The following is a 25,356-nucleotide window of genomic DNA, read 5'->3' as shown; positions in this document are numbered from 1 at the left end:
ATTAAATTCATATCATGAAGCTGTCAGGGCTTCCTACAACTTCTTGTAATAACACTGTAACATACTGTATTTAACACAGTCGCTACTAATATAACTGACTATATCTACACAACATTACTGGCTTTATGATATATCTTCCCCTTACATCAATTTCACTTTTCATTGTAATCTCCAATGCTGATTAGTTTATTTATTGATTATGTCTCATTACCGATGGATGAGGAACCTTACCTTGTCACATCCTCTCATTGATTATTACATGTAGACCAACTATTGCATGGCTGTAAATATAATATATAGACTTGGGAATATTTCCCCAGACATTTTTTTTTCTTCTCTAAAATGTCCTTTAACAACCTTATGCCCTTTAACCTTATGTCCTTTAACAACCTTAGCACTGTCACCCAAGAACAACTTTTATTCTCCTGATTGAGCAGAGAGGAAACCCGCCAGGGTGGCGTGTTTGCGTGGTCGATCCTCCTCCAGACTGTCCGACCTCCCGCTCCTGCTCCAACACTGACAGTCCAGCACTGTTCAGTGATCCACCCACCGAGCTGGGCCCCGCCGCCATGTTCTTAAAGAGCCTGCAGCGCGCTGCAGACGGCGGAAATGCTCAAAGTCCAGCGCCCCATCAAAATAAAATCAAGCGTGAAAACTGCCCGCTCGTTTTATAACTTGATATTGTAGTTTCGTTGTGTGTGTGTGCGTGTGTGTATGTGTGTGTGTGTATATATGATTTGGTTATTTAAAAAAAGGGAGGGATATTGATTCCGTGGCTTAAAAGAAAGATTTTTACACTTCATTTTTGAGCGTTGCGTACTGTCGGAATTTTATTTTTAATGTTGTTATAATTATGGTGGATAATATTGGCTGTATGATTTGCTGAATAAATTGTTGATATTAAAATGTATGTATGTATGTATGTATGTATGTATGTATGTATGTGTGTATGTATGTATGTATGTATGTATGTTTTTTTTTTTATAAATTGGACCAAATCGAACACGAGCATAATGTACGCTCCAGTGCTTTAATTTTGAAAAGCCAAACCCGGAAGCCAGTCACGTGTTTCCGCCATTAGCTTGACGCTAGTTTGTGGGAGACGGATGACAGCTGAGCGTCAAGGTTCGGCGCCGCAGTCCGTAACATTGACCAGAACCGCCACAAAGTCACGTTTGGCAGAAAAAGAACGACGTATTTGACCGTCTGATGCGGTTTTAAACCAAACAAACGACGTTTTCGGCTCACATAAGACGAGCAACTGCGGATATTATTCGCTCTTTTCCCACCGAGACGGGGGAGCTGCGTGTCCGGATGTGCCAGCAGTGCTCGGCTCGGTCACGCCGTCTCCACCTTCTCTCTACCTGGATCTTGTTGACGGTCTGAGGGTCGCGGAGGCCTCTCGGGTCGACAGGTTGTCCCTTTAGCACAGACGCTGACGTTACTTTGGAATTTGTCTGTGAGTTCCGGGGAATAATCTCCGAAATGATTGTGCAGTAAAGAGGAAGAAGCGCCGGAACAAGTCTCGACTCCCTCAGCGCCTGCGGAGACCCGGGACCCTTCAGCCAGCACCGACCAGCTCCCGGCGGGGTTCTCTAGCAACAAGGGAGGCGAAGAGCGGAAACAGTGGTGTCCTCCCTCCGTGTGACGCCTCCGAGGACCGGGAGAACCTCCAGGATGACGAGCAGCACCCCAGCGGACATGGTGAGAGAATAACGTCACCATTTCAAGTCTTTCTTTCCTGGTTCCGCGCACATTGATCGCGGCGGCTGCTGGTTCAATTCCGCCGTAATCGATTATTTTCAACGGTCAGCTTCAGACAGGCAGTCGGTGTTGCCCGACTCAAGAGTTCCCCACAGCTTTTCTGCCTCCTCTGTTGCACATTTGGAGGTAAATTGATCAGATTTGCAAGTTTTGCCTCCCATAACAACTCATAACAACATGCCTACACAGCTGGCACTTTCCAACATGGAATCCTGGATTTCAGTGGTCGACGTGAATAAAAATGAACAATTGTAAAGCCCACCAAACTGTCCAACAATAGCTTATTATTGTATCCTGGTGGTTGGAAGAAGACAGCCTTCCCAGTGTCTAGAAGGGTTAGGGTTTGCCATCCAACAACATTTTGCATCCTAACTAGCTGGAGATCGAAATATCGAAGATGTTGCTGCGAGACAGGTCCACTAATGGCCCACTAATGGTCCACTACTGGCCCCCTGAAGCATCTTCAGGCAATGAATTGCTATTCTAATTATATTCGGAGCTACTTGAATTACTGGCAAGTTGACATTTTGGAAGCCGCCACTGTCAGGCAGAGGTGACCCTCCGTCCCCGTCTCCGTCTCCGTCCCCGTCTCTGTCTCCGTCCCCGTCTCCGTCCCCGTCCCCGTCCCCGTCTCCGTCTCCGTCCCCGTCCCCGTCTCCGTCCCCGTCCCCGTCCCCGTCTCCGTGGTGATGGATAATTCTGTTCCCGCTCCAGCCTCATGGTGTCACACACCTTTATCCGGCTTGAAGTCATAATGGGGTAACTTTATTAATACCCACCTTTGTCATTTCTGCTGCTGTCACACGCTGCTTCTGAAAATACTTCCAGCTCTACAAATAGAAAGTACGGTCACCTGTGTCTAGAGAGCACTCCTTCCAGCTGTGCCTGTACTCCTGATGGCTACGGTCAGCTTATCCCAGGAATAGCAGCTCCATTATGCTGGCAGGATGTCGGGCTAAGGCTCTGAGGAGGAGACAGGTGAGCCTTTGCTTCTAATTATAGCGCATCGAAAGGAATCTCCACAGATTATTCACATGATCAGGAGCTGAACATTTCATTTACTGCCACAATGCAATGGCAAATCTCTACCAGTCCTAAAGAAGGTTCTTAGAAGGTTCTGAGTTATGTCACCACGCCAGGCGTCACTTAGTAGTGAACAAAAATGAGCTTTCAGCTTTCCGCCGCCACGTCGGAGCGTCTCGAAAGACTAAAGAATTCCCTGCCAGCCAGTTTACAGCTCAGTCTAATTTATGCTCCGTAAAAGGAACAGGAACAATCAGATTAGGAGCACGTAACTTATCACCAGTGTCGTCATGAAAGTCCTTCATAACTGTTAAATAATCTCATCATCCCAAGCGCCTCCTGGGGTTTTTAAAGTGCCTATTTTTTATTTGGGTTCCGTGGCTCCACGCTACGAACACGCCTGCAGTCCGGGGGCAAAGGTCAAAGGTCAAAGTCTGCACGTTAGCAAGACGTTGCTGCTGTTGCTGTGTGTCTGGGACAATCGGGCGTCTCTGCTGTTGCTGTGTGTGTCTGGGACAATCGGGTGTCTCTGCTGTTGCTGTGTGTCTCTGGGACAATCGGGTGTCTCTGCTGTTGCTGTGTGTCTCTGGGACAATCGGGCGTCTCTGCTGTTGCTGTGTGTCTCTGGGACAATCGGGCATCTCTGCTGTTGCTGTGTGTCTCTGGGACATTCGGGCGTCTCTGCTGTTGCTGTGTCTCTGGGACAATCGGGCGTCTCTGCTGTTGCTGTGTCTCTGGGACAATCGGGCGTCTCTGCTGTTGCTGTGTCTCTGGGACAATCGGGCGTCTCTGCTGTTGCTGTGTCTCTGGGACAATCGGGCGTCTCTGCTGTTGCTGTGTCTCTGGGACAATCGGGTGTCTCTGCTGTTGCTGTGTCTCTGGGACAATCGGGTGTCTCTGCTGTTGCTGTGTGTGTCTGGGACAATCGGGCGTCTCTGCTGTTGCTGTGTGTCTCTGGGACATTCGGGCGTCTCTGCTGTTGCTGTGTGTCTCTGGGACAATCGGGCGTCTCTGCTGTTGCTGTGTGTCTCTGGGACATTCGGGTGTCTCTGCTGTTGCTGTGTGTCTCTGGGACATTCGGGCGTCTTTGCTGCTGTTGCTGTGTCTCTGGGACATTCGGGCGTCTCTGCTGTTGCTGTGTGTCTCTGGGACATTCGGGCGTCTCTGCTGTTGCTGTGTGTCTCTGGGACATTCGGGCGTCTCTGCTGTTGCTGTGTGTCTCTGGGACATTCGGGCGTCTCTGCTGTTGCTGTGTGTCTCTGGGACATTCGGGCGTCTTTGCTGCTGTTGCTGTGTCTCTGGGACAATCGGGTGTCTCTGCTGTTGCTGTGTGTCTCTGGGACAATCGGGCGTCTCTGCTGTTGCTGTGTGTCTCTGGGACATTCGGGCGTCTCTGCTGTTGCTGTGTGTCTCTGGGACATTCGGGCGTCTCTGCTGTTGCTGTGTGTCTCTGGGACATTCGGGCGTCTTTGCTGCTGTTGCTGTGTGTCTGGGACAATCGGGTGTCTCTGCTGTTGCTGTGTGTCTCTGGGACAATCGGGCGTCTCTGCTGTTGCTGTGTGTCTCTGGGACAATCGGGCGTCTCTGCTGCTGTTGCTGTGTGTCTCTGGGACATTCGGGCGTCTCTGCTGTTGCTGTGTGTCTCTGGGACATTCGGGCGTCTCTGCTGCTGTTGCTGTGTGTCTCTGGGACAATCGGGTGTCTCTGCTGTTGCTGTGTGTCTCTGGGACAATCGGGCGTCTCTGCTGTTGCTGTGTGTCTCTGGGACAATCGGGCGTCTCTGCTGCTGTTGCTGTGTGTCTCTGGGACATTCGGGCGTCTCTGCTGTTGCTGTGTCTCTGGGACATTCGGGCGTCTCTGCTGTTGCTGTGTGTCTCTGGGACATCCGGGCGTCTTTATAGGTCCGCCAGCTTCGCGGTGCCCGAGGAGAGTGCAGGAAATATTGGCCGTCTCCATGTGGTTGCAACAAATGCATCCTTTAGTCAGCACATGTGTGGACGTCTAAAAAGGTGGCGTGGGAGTGGGCGGGGAGTGGGCGGGGAGTGGGCGGGGAGTGGGCGGGGCAAGCGCGCCTGTTCCAGATAATGTGGGTGGATGGAGCAGAGTGAAGATGGAGGATGGGATTTCTTTTGTCATGGAATGAGGGACAGGAATCGTGACGGATAGAGAAGGAGATTGCTGCACTCAGGTCTCAGAAGTGCTGACAGAGTGGAAACGGTTCCCATGACAACGGTGGGATGCTTGGATCTATGGCCTGGGTGTCAGTGTTGGTTGACTGGGATTGGGTGGATGGGCACTGCCGGTGTGTGTGTGTCTGTGTGTGTGTGTGTGTGTGAACAGTCGAAAGGGAGGCTAATACAGAAGCAGAGAACAGAGAACCTCCATTCAGATAAACCTTCTGTGAATAAATGCAGCCCAGAACTGAGAGGGTTAGGTTAACAGGGTAGGGTTAGGCTTAGGTTAACAGGGTAGGGTTAGGGTTAGTAGGGTTAGTAGGGTTAGTAGGGTTAGGGTTAGGGTTAGTAGGGTTAGGGTTAGTAGGGTTAGGGTTAGTATGGTTAGGGTTAGTAGGGTTAGGGTGCCACAGAGCAGAACGGTTAACAGGGTAGGGTTATGCTTAGGTTAACAGGGTAGGGTTAGGGTTAGGTTAACAGGGTAGGGTTAGGGTTAGTAGGGTTAGGGTTAGTATGGTTAGGGTTAGTAGGGTTAGGGTGCCACAGAGCAGAACGGTTAACAGGGTAGGGTTATGCTTAGGTTAACAGGGTAGGGTTAGGGTTAGGTTAACAGGGTAGGGTTAGGGTTAGTAGGGTTAGGGTTAGTAGGGTTAGGGTTAGGGTTAGTAGGGTTAGGGTTAGTAGGGTTAGGGTTGCGCTACCAGGCTTTTTGATTGACACCTCCGGACAGAGCGAAGGTCTGCCTCGTCCCGGGACATCAGCGGCCGTCTGTGGTGCTAGCGACACGTGTCTCCCTCACATCAGGGAGGACATCAGTGGATCCAGATGTATCCAGTCTGACGTTGTCACATGTGGGACTCGGAGCGCTCGGACAGCCTCTGACAGCCTGTGTAGGTGCAGGGGCTCCTTCTACCATCTCAGGACTCGCATTTTCAAATAGCAACTAAAATGTGTTAAAATGACGGGAATGCTCGATATGTTGGCGTCTGCGTCCGTGTGGGTTGTTTTGCATTTGTGTTTGTGCTAACGTGAGCACGTGTCTGCTGCTCTGCCGTGATGGATTCAGCTGTATTGATGCTTGGTCTCCAACACCAACAGGACGGCCGATGGAGGAGCGTTCCACCATCGATTGCTTATGCAACTATTAGTCTTCTGTATTGTAGCACGAGTCTGGACATGTGCATCAAAAGAGATGTATGCGATGAGCATGTTTCACAGATGTAGCGCTACGTGCCTATCAATGTTTTACACATGTGTACCAGCTGTTCGGCCGTTATTTTCCATTGTCTGCCATAATACTGACACTTAATCACGCACAGCGCAACGTTCATGTCTGGTTTGTGGCCTTTAGCCACAGCTCGCTAACTTTAAACCGGCTGCAATGATCATTGCGATAAGCAAGGGAGGGACACATTTCAACGAGCTAACTTTATTAGTGTCTGAGATCAAATCAGGACGAAGGCTCGCTGCTACTCTTCATCACTGGCTGGGCTCCCTTTTGTTGTGGGTGTGTGTTACTGATAAGCTCAGCTCAAAGATAGCGTCGTTCTGAGTAACCAGCGGGGGAGTGGCGTATGTGAGGGGGAAATATGTGAGGAGGAAATATGTGAGGAAAAAATACTCCCCCTCTGATGGCAGGTGTGGTTTTGCTCCAGTTGAGGAACGTGTTGTGCTGCTTGGGTGTTTTTAGGGCCCCCCCCACGCCCCCTGCAGAGGAATAAGCCATAGTTGTATGTCGCAGGTTGGCAGATGCAGTGGTGACGAACAGATGATGTGCAACAAATTAGCAATGCTGAACACCAGGCTGTTAGGAAACATGTGGGACAGCTCAGGACAGTCCGTGCCTTCTGTGCCCAGTCAGAGCATGACACACACGAGTGGGCCTGGGTGTAATATCATGTCCAAAATGGACCTTGTGCCGTAGACACTCACAAAGCACGTGCATCCCTTTGTTCATGCATATTTTTGCATAAAGGAACCAGCTAGAGTGGAACCTGTTTTTCCTGTCTAATGTGATGTTCTGCATTAGAGAATAATTCAACCCACCCACGTTCTCTGTTACTTTGGTCTAAAGAACACACCAGGACACAACCTTGAGGCAACAAAACCTTCATCCTCGTTGAGGGTAGCAACCCTGTAAAACGTTTTAAGAAATTACATTGACAGCAAGCTAGCAATGGAGTGAAAGGAGGAAGAGAAAATGCAGTTGTGAAAGGGCTGTATCCTGTTTATGTACGTCTCCAGAGTACTTATAAAGTAAAGCTGAGTAACCTCAGTACAAAAGTATCTCGGAGTTGCCTCTTGCTAGCACTTTATGGACTATTGATCCCGTCCGTGACATCATAGGTCAACTAGAAATGGTCAATGCTAACAAGTCTGACCCATGCAAATCACCACTTTACATGGTGTTGGCGACATGGTTTCAACAATAAATCCGCCCTATTATGCACACACACAAGGACCAAAGCTACAAGGACACAGACGCATCATTCGGGGAGCAACTTTAGCAAATTAAGATTAAGATGTACTTTATTCATCCCCGTGGGGAAAAATGCCAGGATCAGAGACAAAGTAGTGCCGAAAAATGAAACGATGTAAGAAAGGCTCCACAGGCGCCAGCAGACAGACCAGCTAACTGTTACACACACCAGAGGGATCAAAGCAAAAGCTAAGTCACCATTGATTGATGGCTGGTCACATGTGCGACCAAAATAGTTCCGCCCTGAAGCCCTGTCCTAGCTGCCTTCAAGCTAATTGCTTTGGTTTATTTGCTTCTTATATGACTCAATTTCTGTGAACATTATAAGACTTTGCAAGTCTGATTTTACTTCCATATATTTTTTGCGTGATAGTTTCTTTTATTTATGCACATAAAAGTGAGCAGTAACTAATGAGAATCGTTGCTGTAAACTGAGTTTACGAGTGTGCGTCTTTACTTTTTACACCTCTAGTGTTTACATTAGGATCTTTACACTACGATCATTGTATGTAGCGTCACATAAATGTAAAGTTTATTTATATAATGTAAAATCAAATCCCTAAAGTGAACAAAAAGCTCCCTGTGATTCCCTGTGAGTCGAAATGTTGAAAGAGATTGTATGTGTGTGCTCATGCATGTGTAGGAAATTGGGGGGAGGAGGCGCAGAATGGGGTTGGTGTTTGACTCAATAAAAGGAGCCTTTCAGCGGGGACCTTTCTATTACGGCTCTGCCTCGCCAACCGAGATGGCGGTCGGACCAGAATCATCTGTCCAACCTCCTGAGCCACGACTTCAATCTGCTCTGATATTTAGGCGACCCGCCCTGGCCAGGGCAGGAGGTCAAACAGACGCTGCTGCTCAGAAGGTCGTTGGTGAGACTGTTCAGGTCCATGCAGTCATCTGAAGGTCATGCTTCAACATCTGGTCCTTCCAGGAGGAACAGCTGGCTCCAGGCCTCGTACCTCCACTCCCGAACCCAAACCATGCTGCGGGTTGAGAGTAGAAAGATTAAATAAATGTACCGTAATTTCTGGACTATAGAGCGCACCTGATTAAAAGCCGCATAATCTAATTTCAGAAAGAAAATCAATTTTGTACTTAAACAAGCCGCAGCGGATTATAAACTGCAGGTGTTTTATTACCGTAAGAGACGAGTCACTGACGAGCGACAGACAGGTCAGAAACAACAGACACTCTTTCACTTGTGTGTTTATACAGAGACCTTAACTCCAGTTTTCATCACGTCAGGATTTTTGAACTTTTAATTTAATCCTCTTAGCAACATAAATATCTTCTACCTGTAAATGCTTTTCCTAATGTGTCTGTAACAAAGCTACTGTGAAATATACGTTTGATCAGCTACACACTAATTAGCTTGTTTATGCTTTTATACTCCAACAATGAACATCTAAACTCCCCGATGGCCTCTGTGTGCTGACCCAGTCTTCCAGAACCTTCTCAAGCTCGTTGACCCAGTCTGCCAGAACCTTCTCAGGCTCGGGCCACCTGCGATGTTTACCTCTAAAAGCTTTTGTCGTCTTTTTGCTTTGGATCCGTTCTTCAGGCGGCGTCTCCACCTTCTCCCCATTGATTACCGTAATGCCAAGATTACGCGCGGAAGCTCGATTTCCTTCTTCAGCCGCCAGAGTGAAGCTTTTAACTTAAAAGTTGCATCATAAGCTTTTCTTCTAGTATTTTCCACGTTGATGAGGGTTAGTAAAAATGACTGATTCACAATAGTTGTGATAGTGCGGCATGAAAAAAACCCGTAAATAAGCCGCGCCGTAGAATAAGCCGCAGTGTTTAAAGTGTAGGAAAAAAGTAGCATCTTATAGTCCGGAAATTACGGTAATTTTTTTGCCAGACTTTGTGACCAAAAACAGTTTTTGCTCCATCAATATGAACCAAGATTTTATAGCATACAAGCCAGCATGGAATTATGGGGAAAAGAGCTGGTTCTGCTAACATCGCCACATCTACACCATCATGTCTCCATGTGCTGTTTTTTGACAGTTAGTGTAAAATTGTGTCCACAACTTGCCGATGGAAGCTTTAATCTCCACGCTATAATGTGAGCCAGCGTCAGTGCTGAGGCTTTCAGGTCTTTTCCCTGATGTGAACTGCTCGTGTAATCCTGCATGTTTTTCAATATTGACACGCCGTCTGAACTTACACCACTCCAAATCCTTCTGGTATCCTTGAAGTGAACTCATGGAGACAGAATCCAGTGTAATTATCATTCACAGGGCGCAAAGTGTTCCGATGCTAGCCGGACTGCAGTGACTCAACGGGATTTAGATTATACCTGAGTGCTAATGGGCAGAGTGGACGCTAATGGGCTGCTGGACGTGTTTATCGATATAAATGCCGTCACAATATGTGTGGAAATACATTTGCATATATTTGCATCGTGAGCGAGTGAGTTACAGAAAACCAGACAAAGTAAAGAGAGGATGCTCACATTTTAATTTCATGTTTGCGGCTGCGCAATGTTTCTAGCATGAGCATCTAAGAATTCTAGCAGGGTTTAGCCTTAATGATCCCTCGGACCACAACCAAAGCTCTTATAAAGATTTGTGGGGAAACTCAGACTTCTCACAACTGACTTCAGATCCGAGTTGATTTTCAGCACAATCGTCATCGTTACCGTTTCCTTTTCCGCGCTTGTTTCCGCTAAAACTGCTTGTTTAGCTGTTCAACCCCAGGCAGCGAAGCTCAAGGGGGCTGCTCACTTTGGACTTCAATGTGCTTTGATTTCTCGAACCATTAAGGACCGGTGACCCGATGAGACAAAATCAAAGTCTTTCTCGCTCTTAGAACCCTCTCGGCTGCCTCTGCAGGAACCCTGTTATGGATCCAGGATTCAGGATTCAAGATCTGCTCAACCTCAGCTTTATTGCACTGCTAAACTCGGTTGTAAACATCTTAATTATGGTGGCGCAACTTGCACGCCACCGCTTGTCTGATTTCATCTCATGCGTATCTGTTTTTCCAGTCTTGGTTTGGTACAGTACGTCTCACAGATGTACAGTAGATCGAGTCCCTGCTGCCCCGTTCTCCTCCTCATTGCTGCTCTGCTCCTTCCTGTTCTTACTTATGTAAGTTTGCCTGCACCACCACCCACCCGAGGCTTCCCTTTTCAACATGTACAAGCACAAACATTACCCTTCCACCAGCGGTGACTTTAATAAAAATATCAAAACAATAATACCAATTTTGCTATAATGGTTGTGTCTATGCAGTCCCTGATTGTATTTTATTGAATAAGGTTACATCAATGTTCATATGCAATTCTTCCACTTGAAATATGGATGAAGGATATACATAAGCAGCAGGGCCGGAATAGGACGAACATGTGTCTCTGTCTCTGTCCGTGTGTTGTGTTTGAGGCCATCTGGTAAATCCCAACACCCAGGGAACACCATGCACGCTTCACCTGAGAGGAGATGAAGCCATTTTCTAGTCTCTGCTGTGATTGTTCTCACACTCGACATCATTTCATGTCTGCCGAGCCTCTGAATAATTTTAATAGCCGCTTAGGTGAGATCAAATAACCTGTGCTATGTTTAGACACACATAAATGAAGGACTTCAGGAGGTTTGGAGGTTTTTCTGATGATCAGTTTCTAAACCACTGGGGATGCCACTTCCCTGGGAGGGGGAAAAGGTTAGGGGTCACCACTGGGTATGCCACTTCCCTGGGAGGGGGGAAAGGTTAGGGGTCACCACTGGGTATGCCACTTCCCTGGGAGGGGGAAAAGGTTAGGGGTCACCACTGGGTATGCCACTTCCCTGGGAGGGGGGAAAGGTTAGGGGTCACCACTGGGTATAGGACTTCCCTGGGAGGGGGGAAAGGTTAGGGGTCACCACTGGGTATGCCACTTCCCTGAGAAGGGGGAAAGGTTAGGGGTCACCACTGGGTATAGGACTTCCCTGGGAGGGGGAAAGGTTAGGGGTCACCACTGGGTATGCCACTTCCCTGGGAGGGGGGAAAGGTTAGGGGTCACCACTGGGTATGCCACTTCCCTGGGAGGGGGAAAGGTTAGGGGTCACCACTGGGTATGCCACTTCCCTGGGAGGGGGAAAGGTTAGGGGTCACCACTGGGTATGCCACTTCCCTGGGAGGGGGGAAAGGTTAGGGGTCACCACTGGGTATGCCACTTCCCTGGGAGGGGGGAAAGGTTAGGGGTCACCACTGGGTATGCCACTTCCCTGGGAGGGGGAAAGGTTAGGGGTCACCACTGGGTATGCCACTTCCCTGGGAGGGGGAAAGGTTAGGGGTCACCACTGGGTATGCCACTTCCCTGGGAGGGGGAAAGGTTAGGGGTCACCACTGGGTATGGGACTTCCCTGGGAGGGGGGAAAGGTTAGGGGTCACCACTGGGTATGGGACTTCCCTGAGACGGAGATAAGGTAAGAGCAGCATGGGGTGCTTTTACATTGGGGTGAAGGGAGTCAGAGAAACATGGGGAGGACACACCCTCTGATGGAGGAGGGGGAGGATGAGGATGAGGAGGAATGAGCCGAGTGGGCGGCTGCAGAGCAAATGGTTGGGTGAAGGTGGTAAAGGGCAGGAGGTCTTCACGTGAACTGTCTGTGTGGTCCGTTCACGGCAGCAGGAGCCATGTTTGCCTCAGCTTGAGTTGATGTCTGGGCACACTTGATGGCACTAAAACGTGAGTGTGCACGGACTGGAAAGATGGGATTTTTGTTGATTAATGCAAACATGCTCACAAGGGTTAACCCTACCCTAACCCTAACCCGAAGCCCACCCTAACCCTAACATGCTCACAAGGGTTAACCCTACCCTAACGCTAACCCGAAGCCCACCCTAACCCTAACATGCTCACAAGGGTTAACCCTACCCTAACCCTAACCTTACCCTAACCCTCTTCCCACTAACCCTAACCCTAACCCCTGACCCTAACCCTAAATCCCCAGTGCCAGAAGGGCCTGTCCCCTTGCATCTTCTAACACCTTGTTCAACTGGGAGAAATCTTACTTCCAACCTAAGCATCCCTTTTTCTGCCTGAAACATGCCTCATATCCAGAGAAGCATCCCTTTTCCCACTCTTTCTAAGCTTCTTTTCCACTGACAACAGTATCTTCTTCCAGACAATGAAAAGTTGTGGAAGGATGGATCTGACATTGAGGTGCCAGCCTCACAATGACGTGTTAAACCTATAAAATATCAAACACTGACTGTTCGTCTCTGCCAGGCTGGGACAAAGAATTCTTACTTTTCCATCAGTGGGATTTGAATCCGGGAACCTTTTCGGTTCTCTTGTAGGGAACGTCTTCCTTCTTTTGTCAGAAATGTGACAGATTGTTTAGATGCTAACAAAATGATTCTTGAACAGCCAAAAGCCACTTTATAGCCAGCAAGTAGATGTTATTTTATTATTTTATTGCTCTCTTTGTTGCCTCTGACTGACCTTTATTCTTCACCCTTCCTCAGATCTCCCTCTTCCCTCTCATTCTCTCCCTCCGTCTCTCAGGCACGTCTCTAAAATATCACAGTGTCCTCTCTCCTTCTGTAGCTTCACACCTATTTGTGACAATTACGCCATGTGTTAGCATGTTATTACTATGGTGTGATGGGAGTTCAGTTCCTTACAGTGAACCCTGACCTGAACTCCATCATCCAGGACACTAAAATATCAACCTAACACAACCTTTCAAGGCTGCTTGGTGAGTCTTGAATCTAGCTTGAATGTAGCTTAGGCCCACACCCTGAGTGTACCTTACAGTACTGTGACGCCTTATTAAAATGAAACCAGATTTGTGACTTTTCAGCTCAGAGGGCAGATGGGTGGGATGGCCAACAATGCATCAACCCGATCATTTTCTTTGCTTAGCCTAATAGTTGGAGGCAGGAAATGGCTCACCTGCGTCCAGGAGGATAGCTACAGCTCCTCAACAGATATGGCACAATAACATTTTCTTTAACCTTCAAAAACCACTCAGGTAAGTTCATTTGGGTCTGGGCCTTTTTGAGGAAGCAAGGGTATCAGGGCAACAAGAGGCCAGCGACAGGTTTGTGGGACAGCTCTGATCACATGGAGGAAGAGTTTGAGATCAAAGAAGCCCACCAGGCGTGTGTGTGCACGTGTGTGTGTGTGTGTGCACGTGTGTGTGTGTGTGCACGTGTGTGTGTGTGTGCCTGCACAAGTTAGCAATGTTACAATGGTGAGCTTTTATAGCATAGACAGCGAGAGGAAATGACAGCATGAAAGGACCCTCTCCCCATTCCTGCAGGGAGCAGAAGCAGCTGATGGATTAAAGGGTGATCTGTGTGTGAACATGGAGAAGGGAACGATGAAGAGAGGCCACAGAGCCGAGCGCCGTCAGGTACGGTGCCAGCTGCAACACAGCCAACACACGAGCACGCTTGTGACAGGAAGCAAAGCCAGCGAAAAGAGAAGCAGATCGGAGTCTGGCTGCCATGAGCACGTCGACATGTTCGCTGATGGATGCTTCTCAATGGCAGCTGACAGAAAAAGACAAGGGCTCGGACGTCGTTAGGATATATGTGGAGGGAGAAACAACTAATGAGACACTATCTCCTGCAGTGAAATAATGAGGACGATCGAGGCCAAAGAATCATCCTCACACTGCCTTCACTTCCCTTTTTCCATTGCACTTTTGGCTAGAGGCTCTTTCTTTTTTGAAATTCTACAGGATATCTGAGAAAAGACTTTAAGCATCTAAGTGTGATGAATCAGGAAGTGCGTCAGAAGAACATCTTGATTGTTGGGCCTCAAAGGCTCTTGTATTAAAGAGAAAATCAAAGAATTAATGGCTGAGTTTAGCAGGAAAATACCCCAGTGAGACCTATGACCAGCCTGTTGATGGACAAATGATGGCAGAGATAAATGCAGTTTACCCTAACCCTAACCCTCTAACCCTAACCCTCTAACCCTAACCCTCTAACCCTAACCCTAACCCTAACCCTCTAACCCTAACCCTCTAACCCTAACCCTTTAACCCTAACCCTAACCCTAACCCTCTAACCCTAACCCTTTAACCCTAACCCTCTAACCCTAACCCTTTAACCCTAACCCTCTAACCCTAACCCTAATCCTAACCCTCTAACCCTAACCCTCTAACCCTAACCCTCTAACCCTAACCCTAACCCTAACCCTCTAACCCTAACCCTTTAACCCTAACCCTCTAACCCTAACCCTCTAACCCTAACCCTTTAACCCTAACCCTCTAACCCTAACCCTCTAACCCTAACCCTTTAACCCTAACCCTCTAACCCTAACCCTCTAACCCTAACCCTCTAACCCTAACCCTTTAACCCTAACCCCCTAACCCTAACCCTCTAACCCTAACCCTAACCCTCTAACCCTAACCCTTTAACCCTAACCCTCTAACCCTAACCCACTAACCCTAACCCACTAACCCTAACCCCTAACCCTCTAACCCTAACCCTCTAACCCTAACCCTAACCCTCTAACCCTCTAACCCTAACCCTAACCCTAACCCCTAACCCTCTAACCCTAACCCTCTAACCCTAACCCTCTAACCCTAACCCTCTAACCCTCTAACCCTAACCCTCTAACCCTAACCCTCTAACCCTCTAACCCTAACCCTAACCCTCTAACCCTCTAACCCTAACCCTGACCCTCTAACCCTAACCCCTAACCCTAACCCTCTAACCCTAACCCTCTAACCCTAACCCTAACCCACTAACCCTAACCCACTAACCCTAACCCTAACCCCTAACCCTCTAACCCTAACCCACTAACCCTAACCCTCTAACCCTAACCCACTAACCCTAACCCTCTAACCCTCTTTACAGCCGTGTCCCCGTTGACCTGTTTGACCTCTCTTTCCTTTGGAAATGGGACAAACTGGGACACTCCAATCAGGAAATAACCTGAGATAATTCAATTTCTAAAAATTTCTCTGCACCCTTCAGTGTTGGAATCCTTGAATCTTTGTAGTTTAGCTGCTTAAATGCACAGATTTGTTAACGACGTTGATACGGCCTTAAAAACTTGAAATTCAATTCGGTTTACTTTATGAATTCGGGCCCCTCGACCCTAACCCCAACAGATGTGTCAGATTCATTTTCTTCCTTATAGTGCAGTATGAAATGCTTGCTGCAGGCCTGGTCTCTTGGTTAGGGTTAGGGTTAGGGTTAGGGGTTAGGGTTAGGGTTGAGGTACCCCTCGGGGATTATTGGGCCGTGTCCGCTGTGCCTGAATGCAGAAACATTTAAATATTGAAAAGAGCTGTTGTTAGCTCAGTAACTACTGGCTCTCAGATTAAAGCTGACGTTCACATGCATTCATCTTAGAGAGACCCACATTTGGTCTAATTTCATTCCCTTTGACCTGCACTATAAATTCTGAATGTGGGTCAACTTAAATAGTTTTCAAACTCGGAGTGTCTGTTGTAACGTTAACAACGTTTAGAGGACTGAGATCTTGTTGGTTCTGCAGATCTAGTGACAAAAATAGAGGTAAAAATAAGACGTGGTAAATATGGTTGGAGCTTTTCAGTGTGGAACTACAGCTGTACATTCATTTGTCAGCTTAAAGGCTGTAAGCGAATGTGTTCTTAATCATTGACCCCTCCCAGCAGAGGGGGCGGAACCCTCACCTGTCTCACATCACTCACATGTGGTTTTACAGCTACGACGCACCTGTGATTACCTGTAAGGACCCATAAACCTCCTAATAAACCTGAGCTGGGTCAAGGTCCTGTTGCTCTTTGCTCAGTGCAAAGGTCTGACTGGTGTCCTGACTGGTGTCCTGACTGGTGTCCTGACTCCTGACTGGTGTCCTGACTCCTGACTGGTGTCCTGACTGGTGTCCTGACTGGTGTCCTGACTGGTGACTGGTGTCCTGACTGGTGTCCTGACTGGTGTCCTGACTCCTGACTGGTGTCCTGACTCCTGACTGGTGTCCTGACTGGTGTCCTGACTGGTGTCCTGACTGGTGACTGGTGTCCTGACTGGAGACTGGTGTCCTGACTGGTGTCCTGACTGGAGACTGGTGTCCTGACTGGTGTCCTGACTGGTGTCCTGACTGGAGACTGGTGTCCCGGACTGGAGACTGGTGTCCTGACTGGTGTCCTGACTGGAGACTGGTGTCCTGACTGGTGTCCTGACTGGTGTCCTGACTGCTGTCCTGACTGCTGTCCTGACTGGAGACTGCTGTCCTGACTGGTGTCCTGACTGGAGACTGGTGTCCTGACTGGAGACTGGTGTCCTGACTGGTGTCCTGACTGGAGACTGGTGTCCTGACTCCTGACTGGTGTCCTGACTGGTGTCCTGACTGGTGTCCTGACTGCTGTCCTGACTGGTGTCCTGACTGGAGACTGGTGTCCTGACTGGTGTCCTGACTGGAGACCGGTGTCCTGACTCCTGACTGGTGTCCTGACTGCTGTCCTGACTGGAGACTGGTGTCCTGACTGGTGTCCTGACTGCTGACTGGTGTCCTGACTGGTGTCCTGACTCCTGACTGGTGTCCTGACTGGTGTCCTGACTCCTGACTGGTGTCCTGACTCCTGACTGGTGTCCTGACTGGTGTCCTGACTCCTGACTGGTGTCCTGACTCCTGACTGGTGTCCTGACTGGTGTCCTGACTGGTGTCCTGACTGGTGACTGGTGTCCTGACTGGTGTCCTGACTGGTGTCCTGACTCCTGACTGGTGTCCTGACTCCTGACTGGTGTCCTGACTGGTGTCCTGACTGGTGTCCTGACTGGTGACTGGTGTCCTGACTGGTGTCCTGACTGGTGTCCTGACTCCTGACTGGTGTCCTGACTCCTGACTGGTGTCCTGACTGGTGTCCTGACTGGTGTCCTGACTGGTGACTGGTGTCCTGACTGGAGACTGGTGTCCTGACTGGTGTCCTGACTGGTGTCCTGACTGGAGACTGGTGTCCTGACTGGTGTCCTGACTGGAGACTGGTGTCCTGACTGGTGTCCTGACTGGTGTCCTGACTGGAGACTGGTGTCCTGACTGGAGACTGGTGTCCTGACTGGTGTCCTGACTGGAGACTGGTGTCCTGACTGGTGTCCTGACTGGAGACTGGTGTCCTGACTGGTGTCCTGACTGGTGACTGCTGTCCTGACTGCTGTCCTGACTGCTGTCCTGACTGGAGACTGCTGTCCTGACTGGTGTCCTGACTGGAGACTGGTGTCCTGACTGGAGACTGGTGTCCTGACTGGTGTCCTGACTGGAGACTGGTGTCCTGACTCCTGACTGGTGTCCTGACTGGTGTCCTGACTGCTGTCCTGACTGGAGACTGGTGTCCTGACTGGTGTCCTGACTGGAGACTGGTGTCCTGACTCCTGACTGGTGTCCTGACTGCTGTCCTGACTGGAGACTGGTGTCCTGACTGGTGTCCTGACTGCTGACTGGTGTCCTGACTGGTGTCCTGACTGGTGTCCTGACTCCTGACTGGTGTCCTGACTGGTGTCCTGACTCCTGACTGGTGTCCTGACTGGTGTCCTGACTCCTGACTGGTGTCCTGACTCCTGACTGGTGTCCTGACTGGTGTCCTGACTGGAGACTGGTGTCCTGACTCCTGACTGGTGTCCTGACTGGTGTCCTGACTGGTGTCCTGACTGGAGACTGGTGTCCTGACTGGTGTCCTGACTGGAGACTGGTGTCCTGACTCCTGACTGGTGTCCTGACTGCTGTCCTGACTGGAGACTGGTGTCCTGACTGGTGTCCTGACTGGTGTCCTGACTGCTGACTGGTGTCCTGACTGGTGTCCTGACTGGTGTCCTGACTCCTGACTGGTGTCCTGACTGGTGTCCTGACTCCTGACTGGTGTCCTGACTCCTGACTGGTGTCCTGACTGGTGTCCTGACTCCTGACTGGTGTCCTGACTGGTGTCCTGACTGGTGTCCTGACTGGTGTCCTGACTCCTGACTGGTGTCCTGACTCCTGACTGGTGTCCTGACTGGTGTCCTGACTCCTGACTGGTGTCCTGACTCCTGACTGGTGTCCTGACTCCTGACTGGTGTCCTGACTGGTGTCCTGACTCCTGACTGGTGTCCTGACTGGTGTCCTGACTCCTGACTGGTGTCCTGACTCCTGACTGGTGTCCTGACTCCTGACTGGTGTCCTGACTGGTGTCCTGACTCCTGACTGGTGTCCTGACTGGTGTCCTGACTGGTGTCCTGACTCCTGACTGGTGTCCTGACTGGTGTCCTGACTCCTGACTGGTGTCCTGACTGGTGTCCTGACTCCTGACTGGTGTCCTGACTGGTGTCCTGACTGGTGTCCTGACTCCTGACTGGTGTCCTGACTCCTGACTGGTGTCCTGACTCCTGACTGGTGTCCTGACTGGTGTCCTGACTCCTGACTGGTGTCCTGACTCCTGACTGGTGTCCTGACTGGTGTCCTGACTCCTGACTGGTGTCCTGACTCCTGACTGGTGTCCTGACTGGTGTCCTGACTGCTGTCCTGACTGGTGTCCTGACTGGAGACTGGTGTCCTGACTGGTGTCCTGACTGGAGACTGGTGTCCTGACTCCTGACTGGTGTCCTGACTCCTGACTGGTGTCCTGACTCCTGACTGGTGTCCTGACTGGTGTCCTGACTCCTGACTGGTGTCCTGACTCCTGACTGGTGTCCTGACTGGTGTCCTGACTCCTGACTGGTGTCCTGACTTCCTGACTGCTGTCCTGACTCCTGAACTGGTGTCCTGACTGGTGCCTGATCCTGAACTGGTGTCCTGACTCCTGACTGGTGTCCTGACTGGTGTCCTGACTGGTGACTGGTGTCCTGACCCTGGTGTCCTGACTGGTGTCCTGACTCCTGACTGGTGTCCTGACTGGTGTCCTGACTGGTGTCCTGACTCCTGACTGGTGTCCTGACTGGTGTCCTGACTGGTGTCCTGACTCCTGACTGGTGTCCTGACTCCTGACTGGTGTCCTGACTGGTGTCCTGACTCCTGACTGGTGTCCTGACTCCTGACTGGTGTCCTGACTCCTGACTGGTGTCCTGACTGGTGTCCTGACTGGTGTCCTGACTCCTGACTGTGTCCTGACTCCTGACTGGTGTCCTGACTGGTGTCCTGACTGTGTCCTGACTCCTGGTGTCCCTGACTGGTGTCCTGACTCCTGACTGGTGTCCTGACTCCTGACTGGTGTCCTGACTGGTGTCCTGACTCCTGACTGGTGTCCTGACTCCTGACTGGTGTCCTGACTCCTGACTGGTGTCCTGACTGGTGTCCTGACTGGTGTCCTGACTCCTGACTGGTGTCCTGACTCCTGACTGGTGTCCTGACTGGTGTCCTGACTGGTGTCCTGACTCCTGACTGGTGTCCTGACTCCTGACTGGTGTCCTGACTGGTGTCCTGACTCCTGACTGGTGTCCTGACTCCTGACTGGTGTCCTGACTGGTGTCCTGACTGGTGTGACTCCACCGTCCACCGTCCGTCCTCTGGGCCCTGCTGTGTCCTACCACAGGGTCTCCAGGGCATCACAGTGTTGGACAGGTCCTTCAGAGTGATGGAGGAGTTCTGTCTCCCTGTGGGTTCTGACATCTGAGAGCTGTTCTGATGTGTTCTCCTCCATCATCATTGTTTAATTGTTGGTCTGCCTTCAGTTACAGAGAACAATGGCTACGTAACACTTAATTGTGTGTGTTTGTGTGGTCCTGTGTGCTTGTGTGTAATGAGTGTAGTCGCCTTTATGTGTCTGCACAATTACCAAAGGCTGTAAAACACTTTTACTGACTTGGTGAAACCATCAAATGGAAATGATTCCTTGTGTTTGCATTAAAAAAGCTACTTTTATTCAATCTGGCCCAAAATGGTGCAGAAGAAGGAAAATATGTGTGTGATCCGTCATGTAGCGTTGGATTTTTGGCCATATCGGAGCTAAGCTCTGCCGTCTGGATCCATTCCAGCTAATCGTCTAAATTCATTCATATAGTCACAATTCCCACAATTCCCACAATTCCCGCCCGGAGCAGCGGCTCACCTTAATGTTTAAGACATTAAATAAAGCCGTGCTAATGCGCTCCCCCAAGAAAGATTGTCTACCCTTTAATGCCCTACACACACACACACACACACACACACACACACACACACACACACACACACACACACACACACACACACACACAGAAAGAGTGGAGAGGGCCACTTGGGGAGGAATAATTATAGATGCCGTTGAGTTTCCTGCTTCCAGGCGTCTACAAACAGTATTTAAGACCAGAGGGTTTGTTGACTCGTGTTTACACCTCGGCACCACTGGGCAGCAGGATCACATTATCTCAGTGTGTCTGAGCCTCGGGTCGGTGCCTCGGGTCGGTGCCCTGGTCGGTGCCCTGGTCGGTGCCTCGGGTCGGTGCCCTGGTCGGTGCCTCTGGTCGGTGCCTCTGGTCGGTGCCTCAGGTCGGTGCCTCAGGTCGGTGCCTCTGGTCGGTGCCTCTGGTCGGTGCCTCTGGTCGGTGCCTCAGGTCGGTGCCTCTGGTCGGTGCCTCAGGTCGGTGCCTCTGGTCGGTGCCTCTGGTCGGTGCCTCGGGTCGGTGCCCTGGTCGGTGCCCTGGTCGGTGCCTCTGGTCGGTGCCTCGGGTCGGTGCCTCGGGTCGGTGCCCTGGTCGGTGCCTCGGGTCGGTGCCCTGGTCGGTGCCCTGGTCGGTGCCTTGGGTCGGTGCCTCGGGTCGGTGCTGCAGACGAGGCCCAAGCTTTGTCGTCAGGTTCACCAACATGTGACCTCATTTTCTGGCTTTATTTCCCAGAAAGGAGCAGGAATAGATCGACCACCAGATCACTCCTGGATCACTCCTCCCTCCCTCCATACCTGTGTGTTGCAGGGAAGACGTGATCATTGAATGTACCTGAGCTGGCAGTTGAATGTCATTACCAGCCCATCCATGGGGGGGGGAGGGGGGAATGGTCCTCCAGTCTTCTCTATCGTAGGGCTTCCTCCCCTGCTCGTGTTGCCACTGAATTGGCTTCTTCCAAATGCTTTTCTATTTTGTGAAGAAACACAGCGAATAAAAGTTAAGGGTGAGAAATAAAGCGTGAGAAAAGAGGTGGTTATGGAAAGTATTTCTGAAGTAGAAGCGCAGCCTCCTGCATTCCTCCACTGTACTGGTGGAGATGGAGATGATGATGAGGTGGAGGAAGAGAGAAACAGATGGAGAGAGGGAGGAGATGGTGCAGGGAGACGCCGTTGTAGGTGTTATCAGGTTATCCATGTCACCATGGCGACACCATGGTAACAACCAGGTGTCCTACCAGAAAAGAGCGCGACCTTGCAGGCGGGAAGCGGCTTTGTGCTGTCGTGTCTTTCTGCTCATTCTATTTGGTCTTTAAAAACCATAAAGGACCAGATGGATGAAATGTCATCATTCAAACATTCTAAATTCCTGTTTTCATGAACGCAGCACTCCAGTTTCCACCACGTTAGCCATGTTATTACATCTGTACGATGGTTAATCAATTGGAGTTGGCTTCTCATCTCCAGACGAAGGAAGAGAGTGAAGCTAACATCTGGCCTGTGAATCATGGTGGTGTGAACGTGGAGACGGGCCAATATGTGATGGAGCCAGGTACCGAAAACCAAGAAACGTCTGAGGGAGGAGAGGAGAATGAGAGGAAAATGAGAGGAAATCAGAGGAAAATGAGAGGAGAATGAGAGGAAATGAGAGGAAATGAGAGGAAAATCAGAGGAAAATCAGAGACAAATGAGAGGAGAATGAGAGGAGAATAAGGGGAAAATGAGAGGAAAATGAGAGGAAAATGGGAGAAAAATGAGAGGAAAATGAGAGAAAAATGAGAGGAGAATGAGAGGAGAATGAGGGGAAAATGAGAGGAAAATGAGAGGAAAATGGGAGAAAAATGAGAGGAAATGAGAGGAAAAATGAGAGGAATTGGACGGATCAGATTGGACCCTTTGGAACAGGGCCCACGGGTCCTCCAACCTCTCTGTTTCCTATTAAACCACATGACCGTGCACCTGTGGACTAGTTAATTAATTAAGTTAATTAATGCGTCGTTTCACCTTCACTCCTGTTTTTATCCGTTTCAGATTAACCTGCGGCTCATTTTGGTCAGCGGGAAGACAAAAGAGTTCATCTTCTCTCCCAACGACTCCGCGGCAGACATCGCCAAGCACGTGTATGACAACTGGCCAATGGGTAAGCTACTGGCGGCGTCCCCCCCCCACTGTGTTTAGCACCTGAGCCGCTGCATGCTAGCTGTAGCGCTAGCTGTAGCGCTAGCTGTAGCACTAGCTGTAGCACTAGCTGTAGCGCTAGCTGTGCATCCTTGTTGCTCTGTAACTGGGAGGTCATGGCCGTGCACGCCGCCCTTCACTGGGAGGTCATGGCCGTGCACGCCGCCCTTCACTGGGAGGTCATGGCCGTGCACGCCGCCCTTCACTGGGAGGTCATGGCCGTGCACGCCACCCTTCACTGGGAGGTCATGGCCGTGCACGCCGCCCTTCACTGGGAGGTCATGGCCGTGCACGCCACCCTTCACTGGGAGGTCATGGCCGTGCACGCCGCCTTTCAGCACCATTACCAAAGCATAGAGGAATTCGGGACCTGGATCCGCCCACTCCCTGGCTGCAGCGCTTCAGCGCCACCAGTGGGCGGTGGCTTATATGGACGGCACAGCAGCAGCTGCTGATATTTCAGATTTCCTCTCTTATCTTCTTCCTTTAACACTTTGTTTCTGTCCAACTCAGACTGGGAGGAGGAGCAGGTCAGCAGCCCCAACATTCTGAGGCTGATCTACCAGGGCCGCTTCCTGCATGGCAACGTAACGCTAGGAGGTGAGGGGGGGGGAGGGAGGAAGCGGGGGGGGGGGAGGAGGGAGGAGGGAGGGAGGGGGGGGGGAAGGGGGGAGGAGAGGGGGGGGGTGAGCCACTGACGCCATAATGAAGAGACAACAAATCTGACTTTGTGATGAGGTCATTCCCAGTTGCTCCATGTTCAGGGTTGTTCCGGGTCGGGGTTCTGCTCACCTGCTCCCACCTGATGAGGAACTAAAGCCTGAATCTTTTCTTTCTGTCCCACCAGCTCTCAAACTACCGTTGGGGAGGAGCACAGTGATGCACTTGGTTGCCAGGGAGACTTTGCCGGAGCCAAATTCCCAAGGTAACCTGCTTCTTCTAGGGTCAGGGTCAGGGTCTGGGTCAGGGTCAGGGTCAGGGTCAGGGTCAGGGTCTGGGTCAGGGTCAGGGTCTGGGTCTGGGTCAGGGTCTGGGTCAGGGTCAGGGTCTGGGTCAGGGTCTGGGTCAGGGTCAGGGTCAGGGTCAGGGTCTGGGTCAGGGTCTGGGTCTGGGTCAGGGTCTGGGTCTGGGTCAGGGTCTGGGTCAGGGTCAGGGTCTGGGTCAGGTTCTGACCTTTTCAGTTTATATTCCGTAGTGTAGCGGTGAGCGGGGACCTGACATCTGAGGGTGGATTATCATCTAACTCTGGTGTCTCTGCTGCTCCAGGTCAGAGGAACCGGGAGAAGACTGGGGAGAGCAACTGCTGCGTCATCCTGTAAATACCCCCCAAGCCCCTCCCCCCAAGCCCCTCCCCCGCCCCCAAGCCCCTCCCCCAGCCCCTCCCCCCAGCCCTCCATCCACCGTGTTCGCCCTCAACATCCTGGACCTCATGACAGGAGCTCGTCCACCACGCAGACGTGCACGACAGCGCTCAACCTGTAGAACACACACACATACACACACAATACACACACATACACACACATGCGCACACACGCACACACACGCACACACACACACACTGTAACGAGTGCTGTAGTGCCAGCAGGCCGAGGCTGACCAGGAAGCTGGGGAGCCCAACAGGTGATTCCTTTATTTTCCGTTATGGAAATTTCAGCCAGGAAGTGGAGGAGCTTGTTTTGTTTCAGCTTTGTTCATGACGAGCACCTTCCAAGCCTTCTGCTGTACACACACACACACACACACATGCATGTGTGTGTGTGTGTGTGTGTGCAGCCTTGTTTTCTCATATAACTGCTGAGAAATGGAACCACTAACAACACACACACACACACACACACACACGCGCGTATGTGGTTCCCCAGAGTGAAACATGACTAATGTATGGAGTACTTTCATACACTTTCATACACTTTCATACACTTTCATACACTTTCATACACGTGTAATCACAGACGCAGCCTGACAACAGCCGGCCAGTTTTGGTTGTTATTGTTGTTGTTGTTATTTCTTTGTTCTTCACATTGGTGACTGTGTTTTGACAGTCGGCGCTAATGCTAGCCAGCCAGTGTTTAAGTGATCAAACATCATGCCCCCCCCCCCCCGTGTTGCAAAGGATCTCTTGACGATTTCTGTCCAGGCAGGAAATAATCGATATGGAATGAAAATGTTCCTCTTGGTCTTAATTTGCTCGCCCGTTCTCTCTCTCAGCATTAACACACTCATTTAGCACAACTGAAGCATGTGCTCCCTCATCACATAAATAAAAATCTATAAAAACGGTTTTATTGTTTATATTTTTGCAATGGAAGTAGTATTCCAAGCTACAGTAACATGTAGAACATATTAATCTGAATCTTACCTAGAAGAGGGTGACTCTAGATCGTTGCTCTTCAGTATATCGGTGGTTAGCTATGATGTGTACACCGTTAGCTTCTAGCCAGGTCAGTCAGTGTCTTGCGCTTAACAACAGCAAAATGTCCCAAATTATCATCAAACTGTATTTTATTTTTCTTTCTTCAGTGCTTCTATCATTTGTTCGTAATTTAACGTAATCCTTTGTGTCTTTTTTGCTTTAAATAATGGCTTTGTAACAGCATAGATCTTAAAAGATATTGTTTATATTGATCAGGGTTCAAATCTGTACAGCGATAAACATTTTCAAACCAATTGTAAATAGCACTAATGCTCCCTTTACCCCCTGAACTTGGAAATGGAATACATCTGTAATCAAAATAAAGGTTATTGAAGTTGA

The 25,356-nt window shown here is 50.1% G+C and overlaps 1 protein-coding gene and 1 long non-coding RNA gene across 2 annotated transcripts in view; both read left to right on the top strand.

Moving 5' to 3' along the window:
* Positions 1-672, top strand: part of LOC115252597 (uncharacterized) — a 1,656-nt gene extending 984 nt beyond the window's left edge. Inside the window, exon 3 of the long non-coding RNA XR_003890928.1 lies at positions 438-672. This is a non-coding gene — a long non-coding RNA (uncharacterized lncRNA). The remainder of the gene's footprint in view (positions 1-437) is intronic.
* A 404-nt stretch (positions 673-1,076) lies between these two features.
* On the top strand, positions 1,077-25,356 carry LOC115252664 (ubiquitin-like protein 3). The gene is made up of 5 exons (XM_029848490.1): positions 1,077-1,704; positions 22,455-22,563; positions 23,115-23,201; positions 23,449-23,526; positions 23,868-25,356. Exons 1-5 carry the CDS (start codon positions 1,678-1,680, stop codon positions 23,918-23,920), a joined length of 354 nt encoding a protein of 117 aa, XP_029704350.1. The 5' UTR covers positions 1,077-1,677; the 3' UTR covers positions 23,921-25,356.

The sequence above is a fragment of the Takifugu rubripes genome, chromosome 15 (genome assembly GCF_901000725.2).
Source record: "Takifugu rubripes chromosome 15, fTakRub1.2, whole genome shotgun sequence".
In the NCBI taxonomy this organism is placed as follows: domain Eukaryota; kingdom Metazoa; phylum Chordata; class Actinopteri; order Tetraodontiformes; family Tetraodontidae; genus Takifugu; species Takifugu rubripes.
Note: the sequence above shows the minus strand (reverse complement) of the source record. Positions and strands in the feature narration are given on the sequence as shown.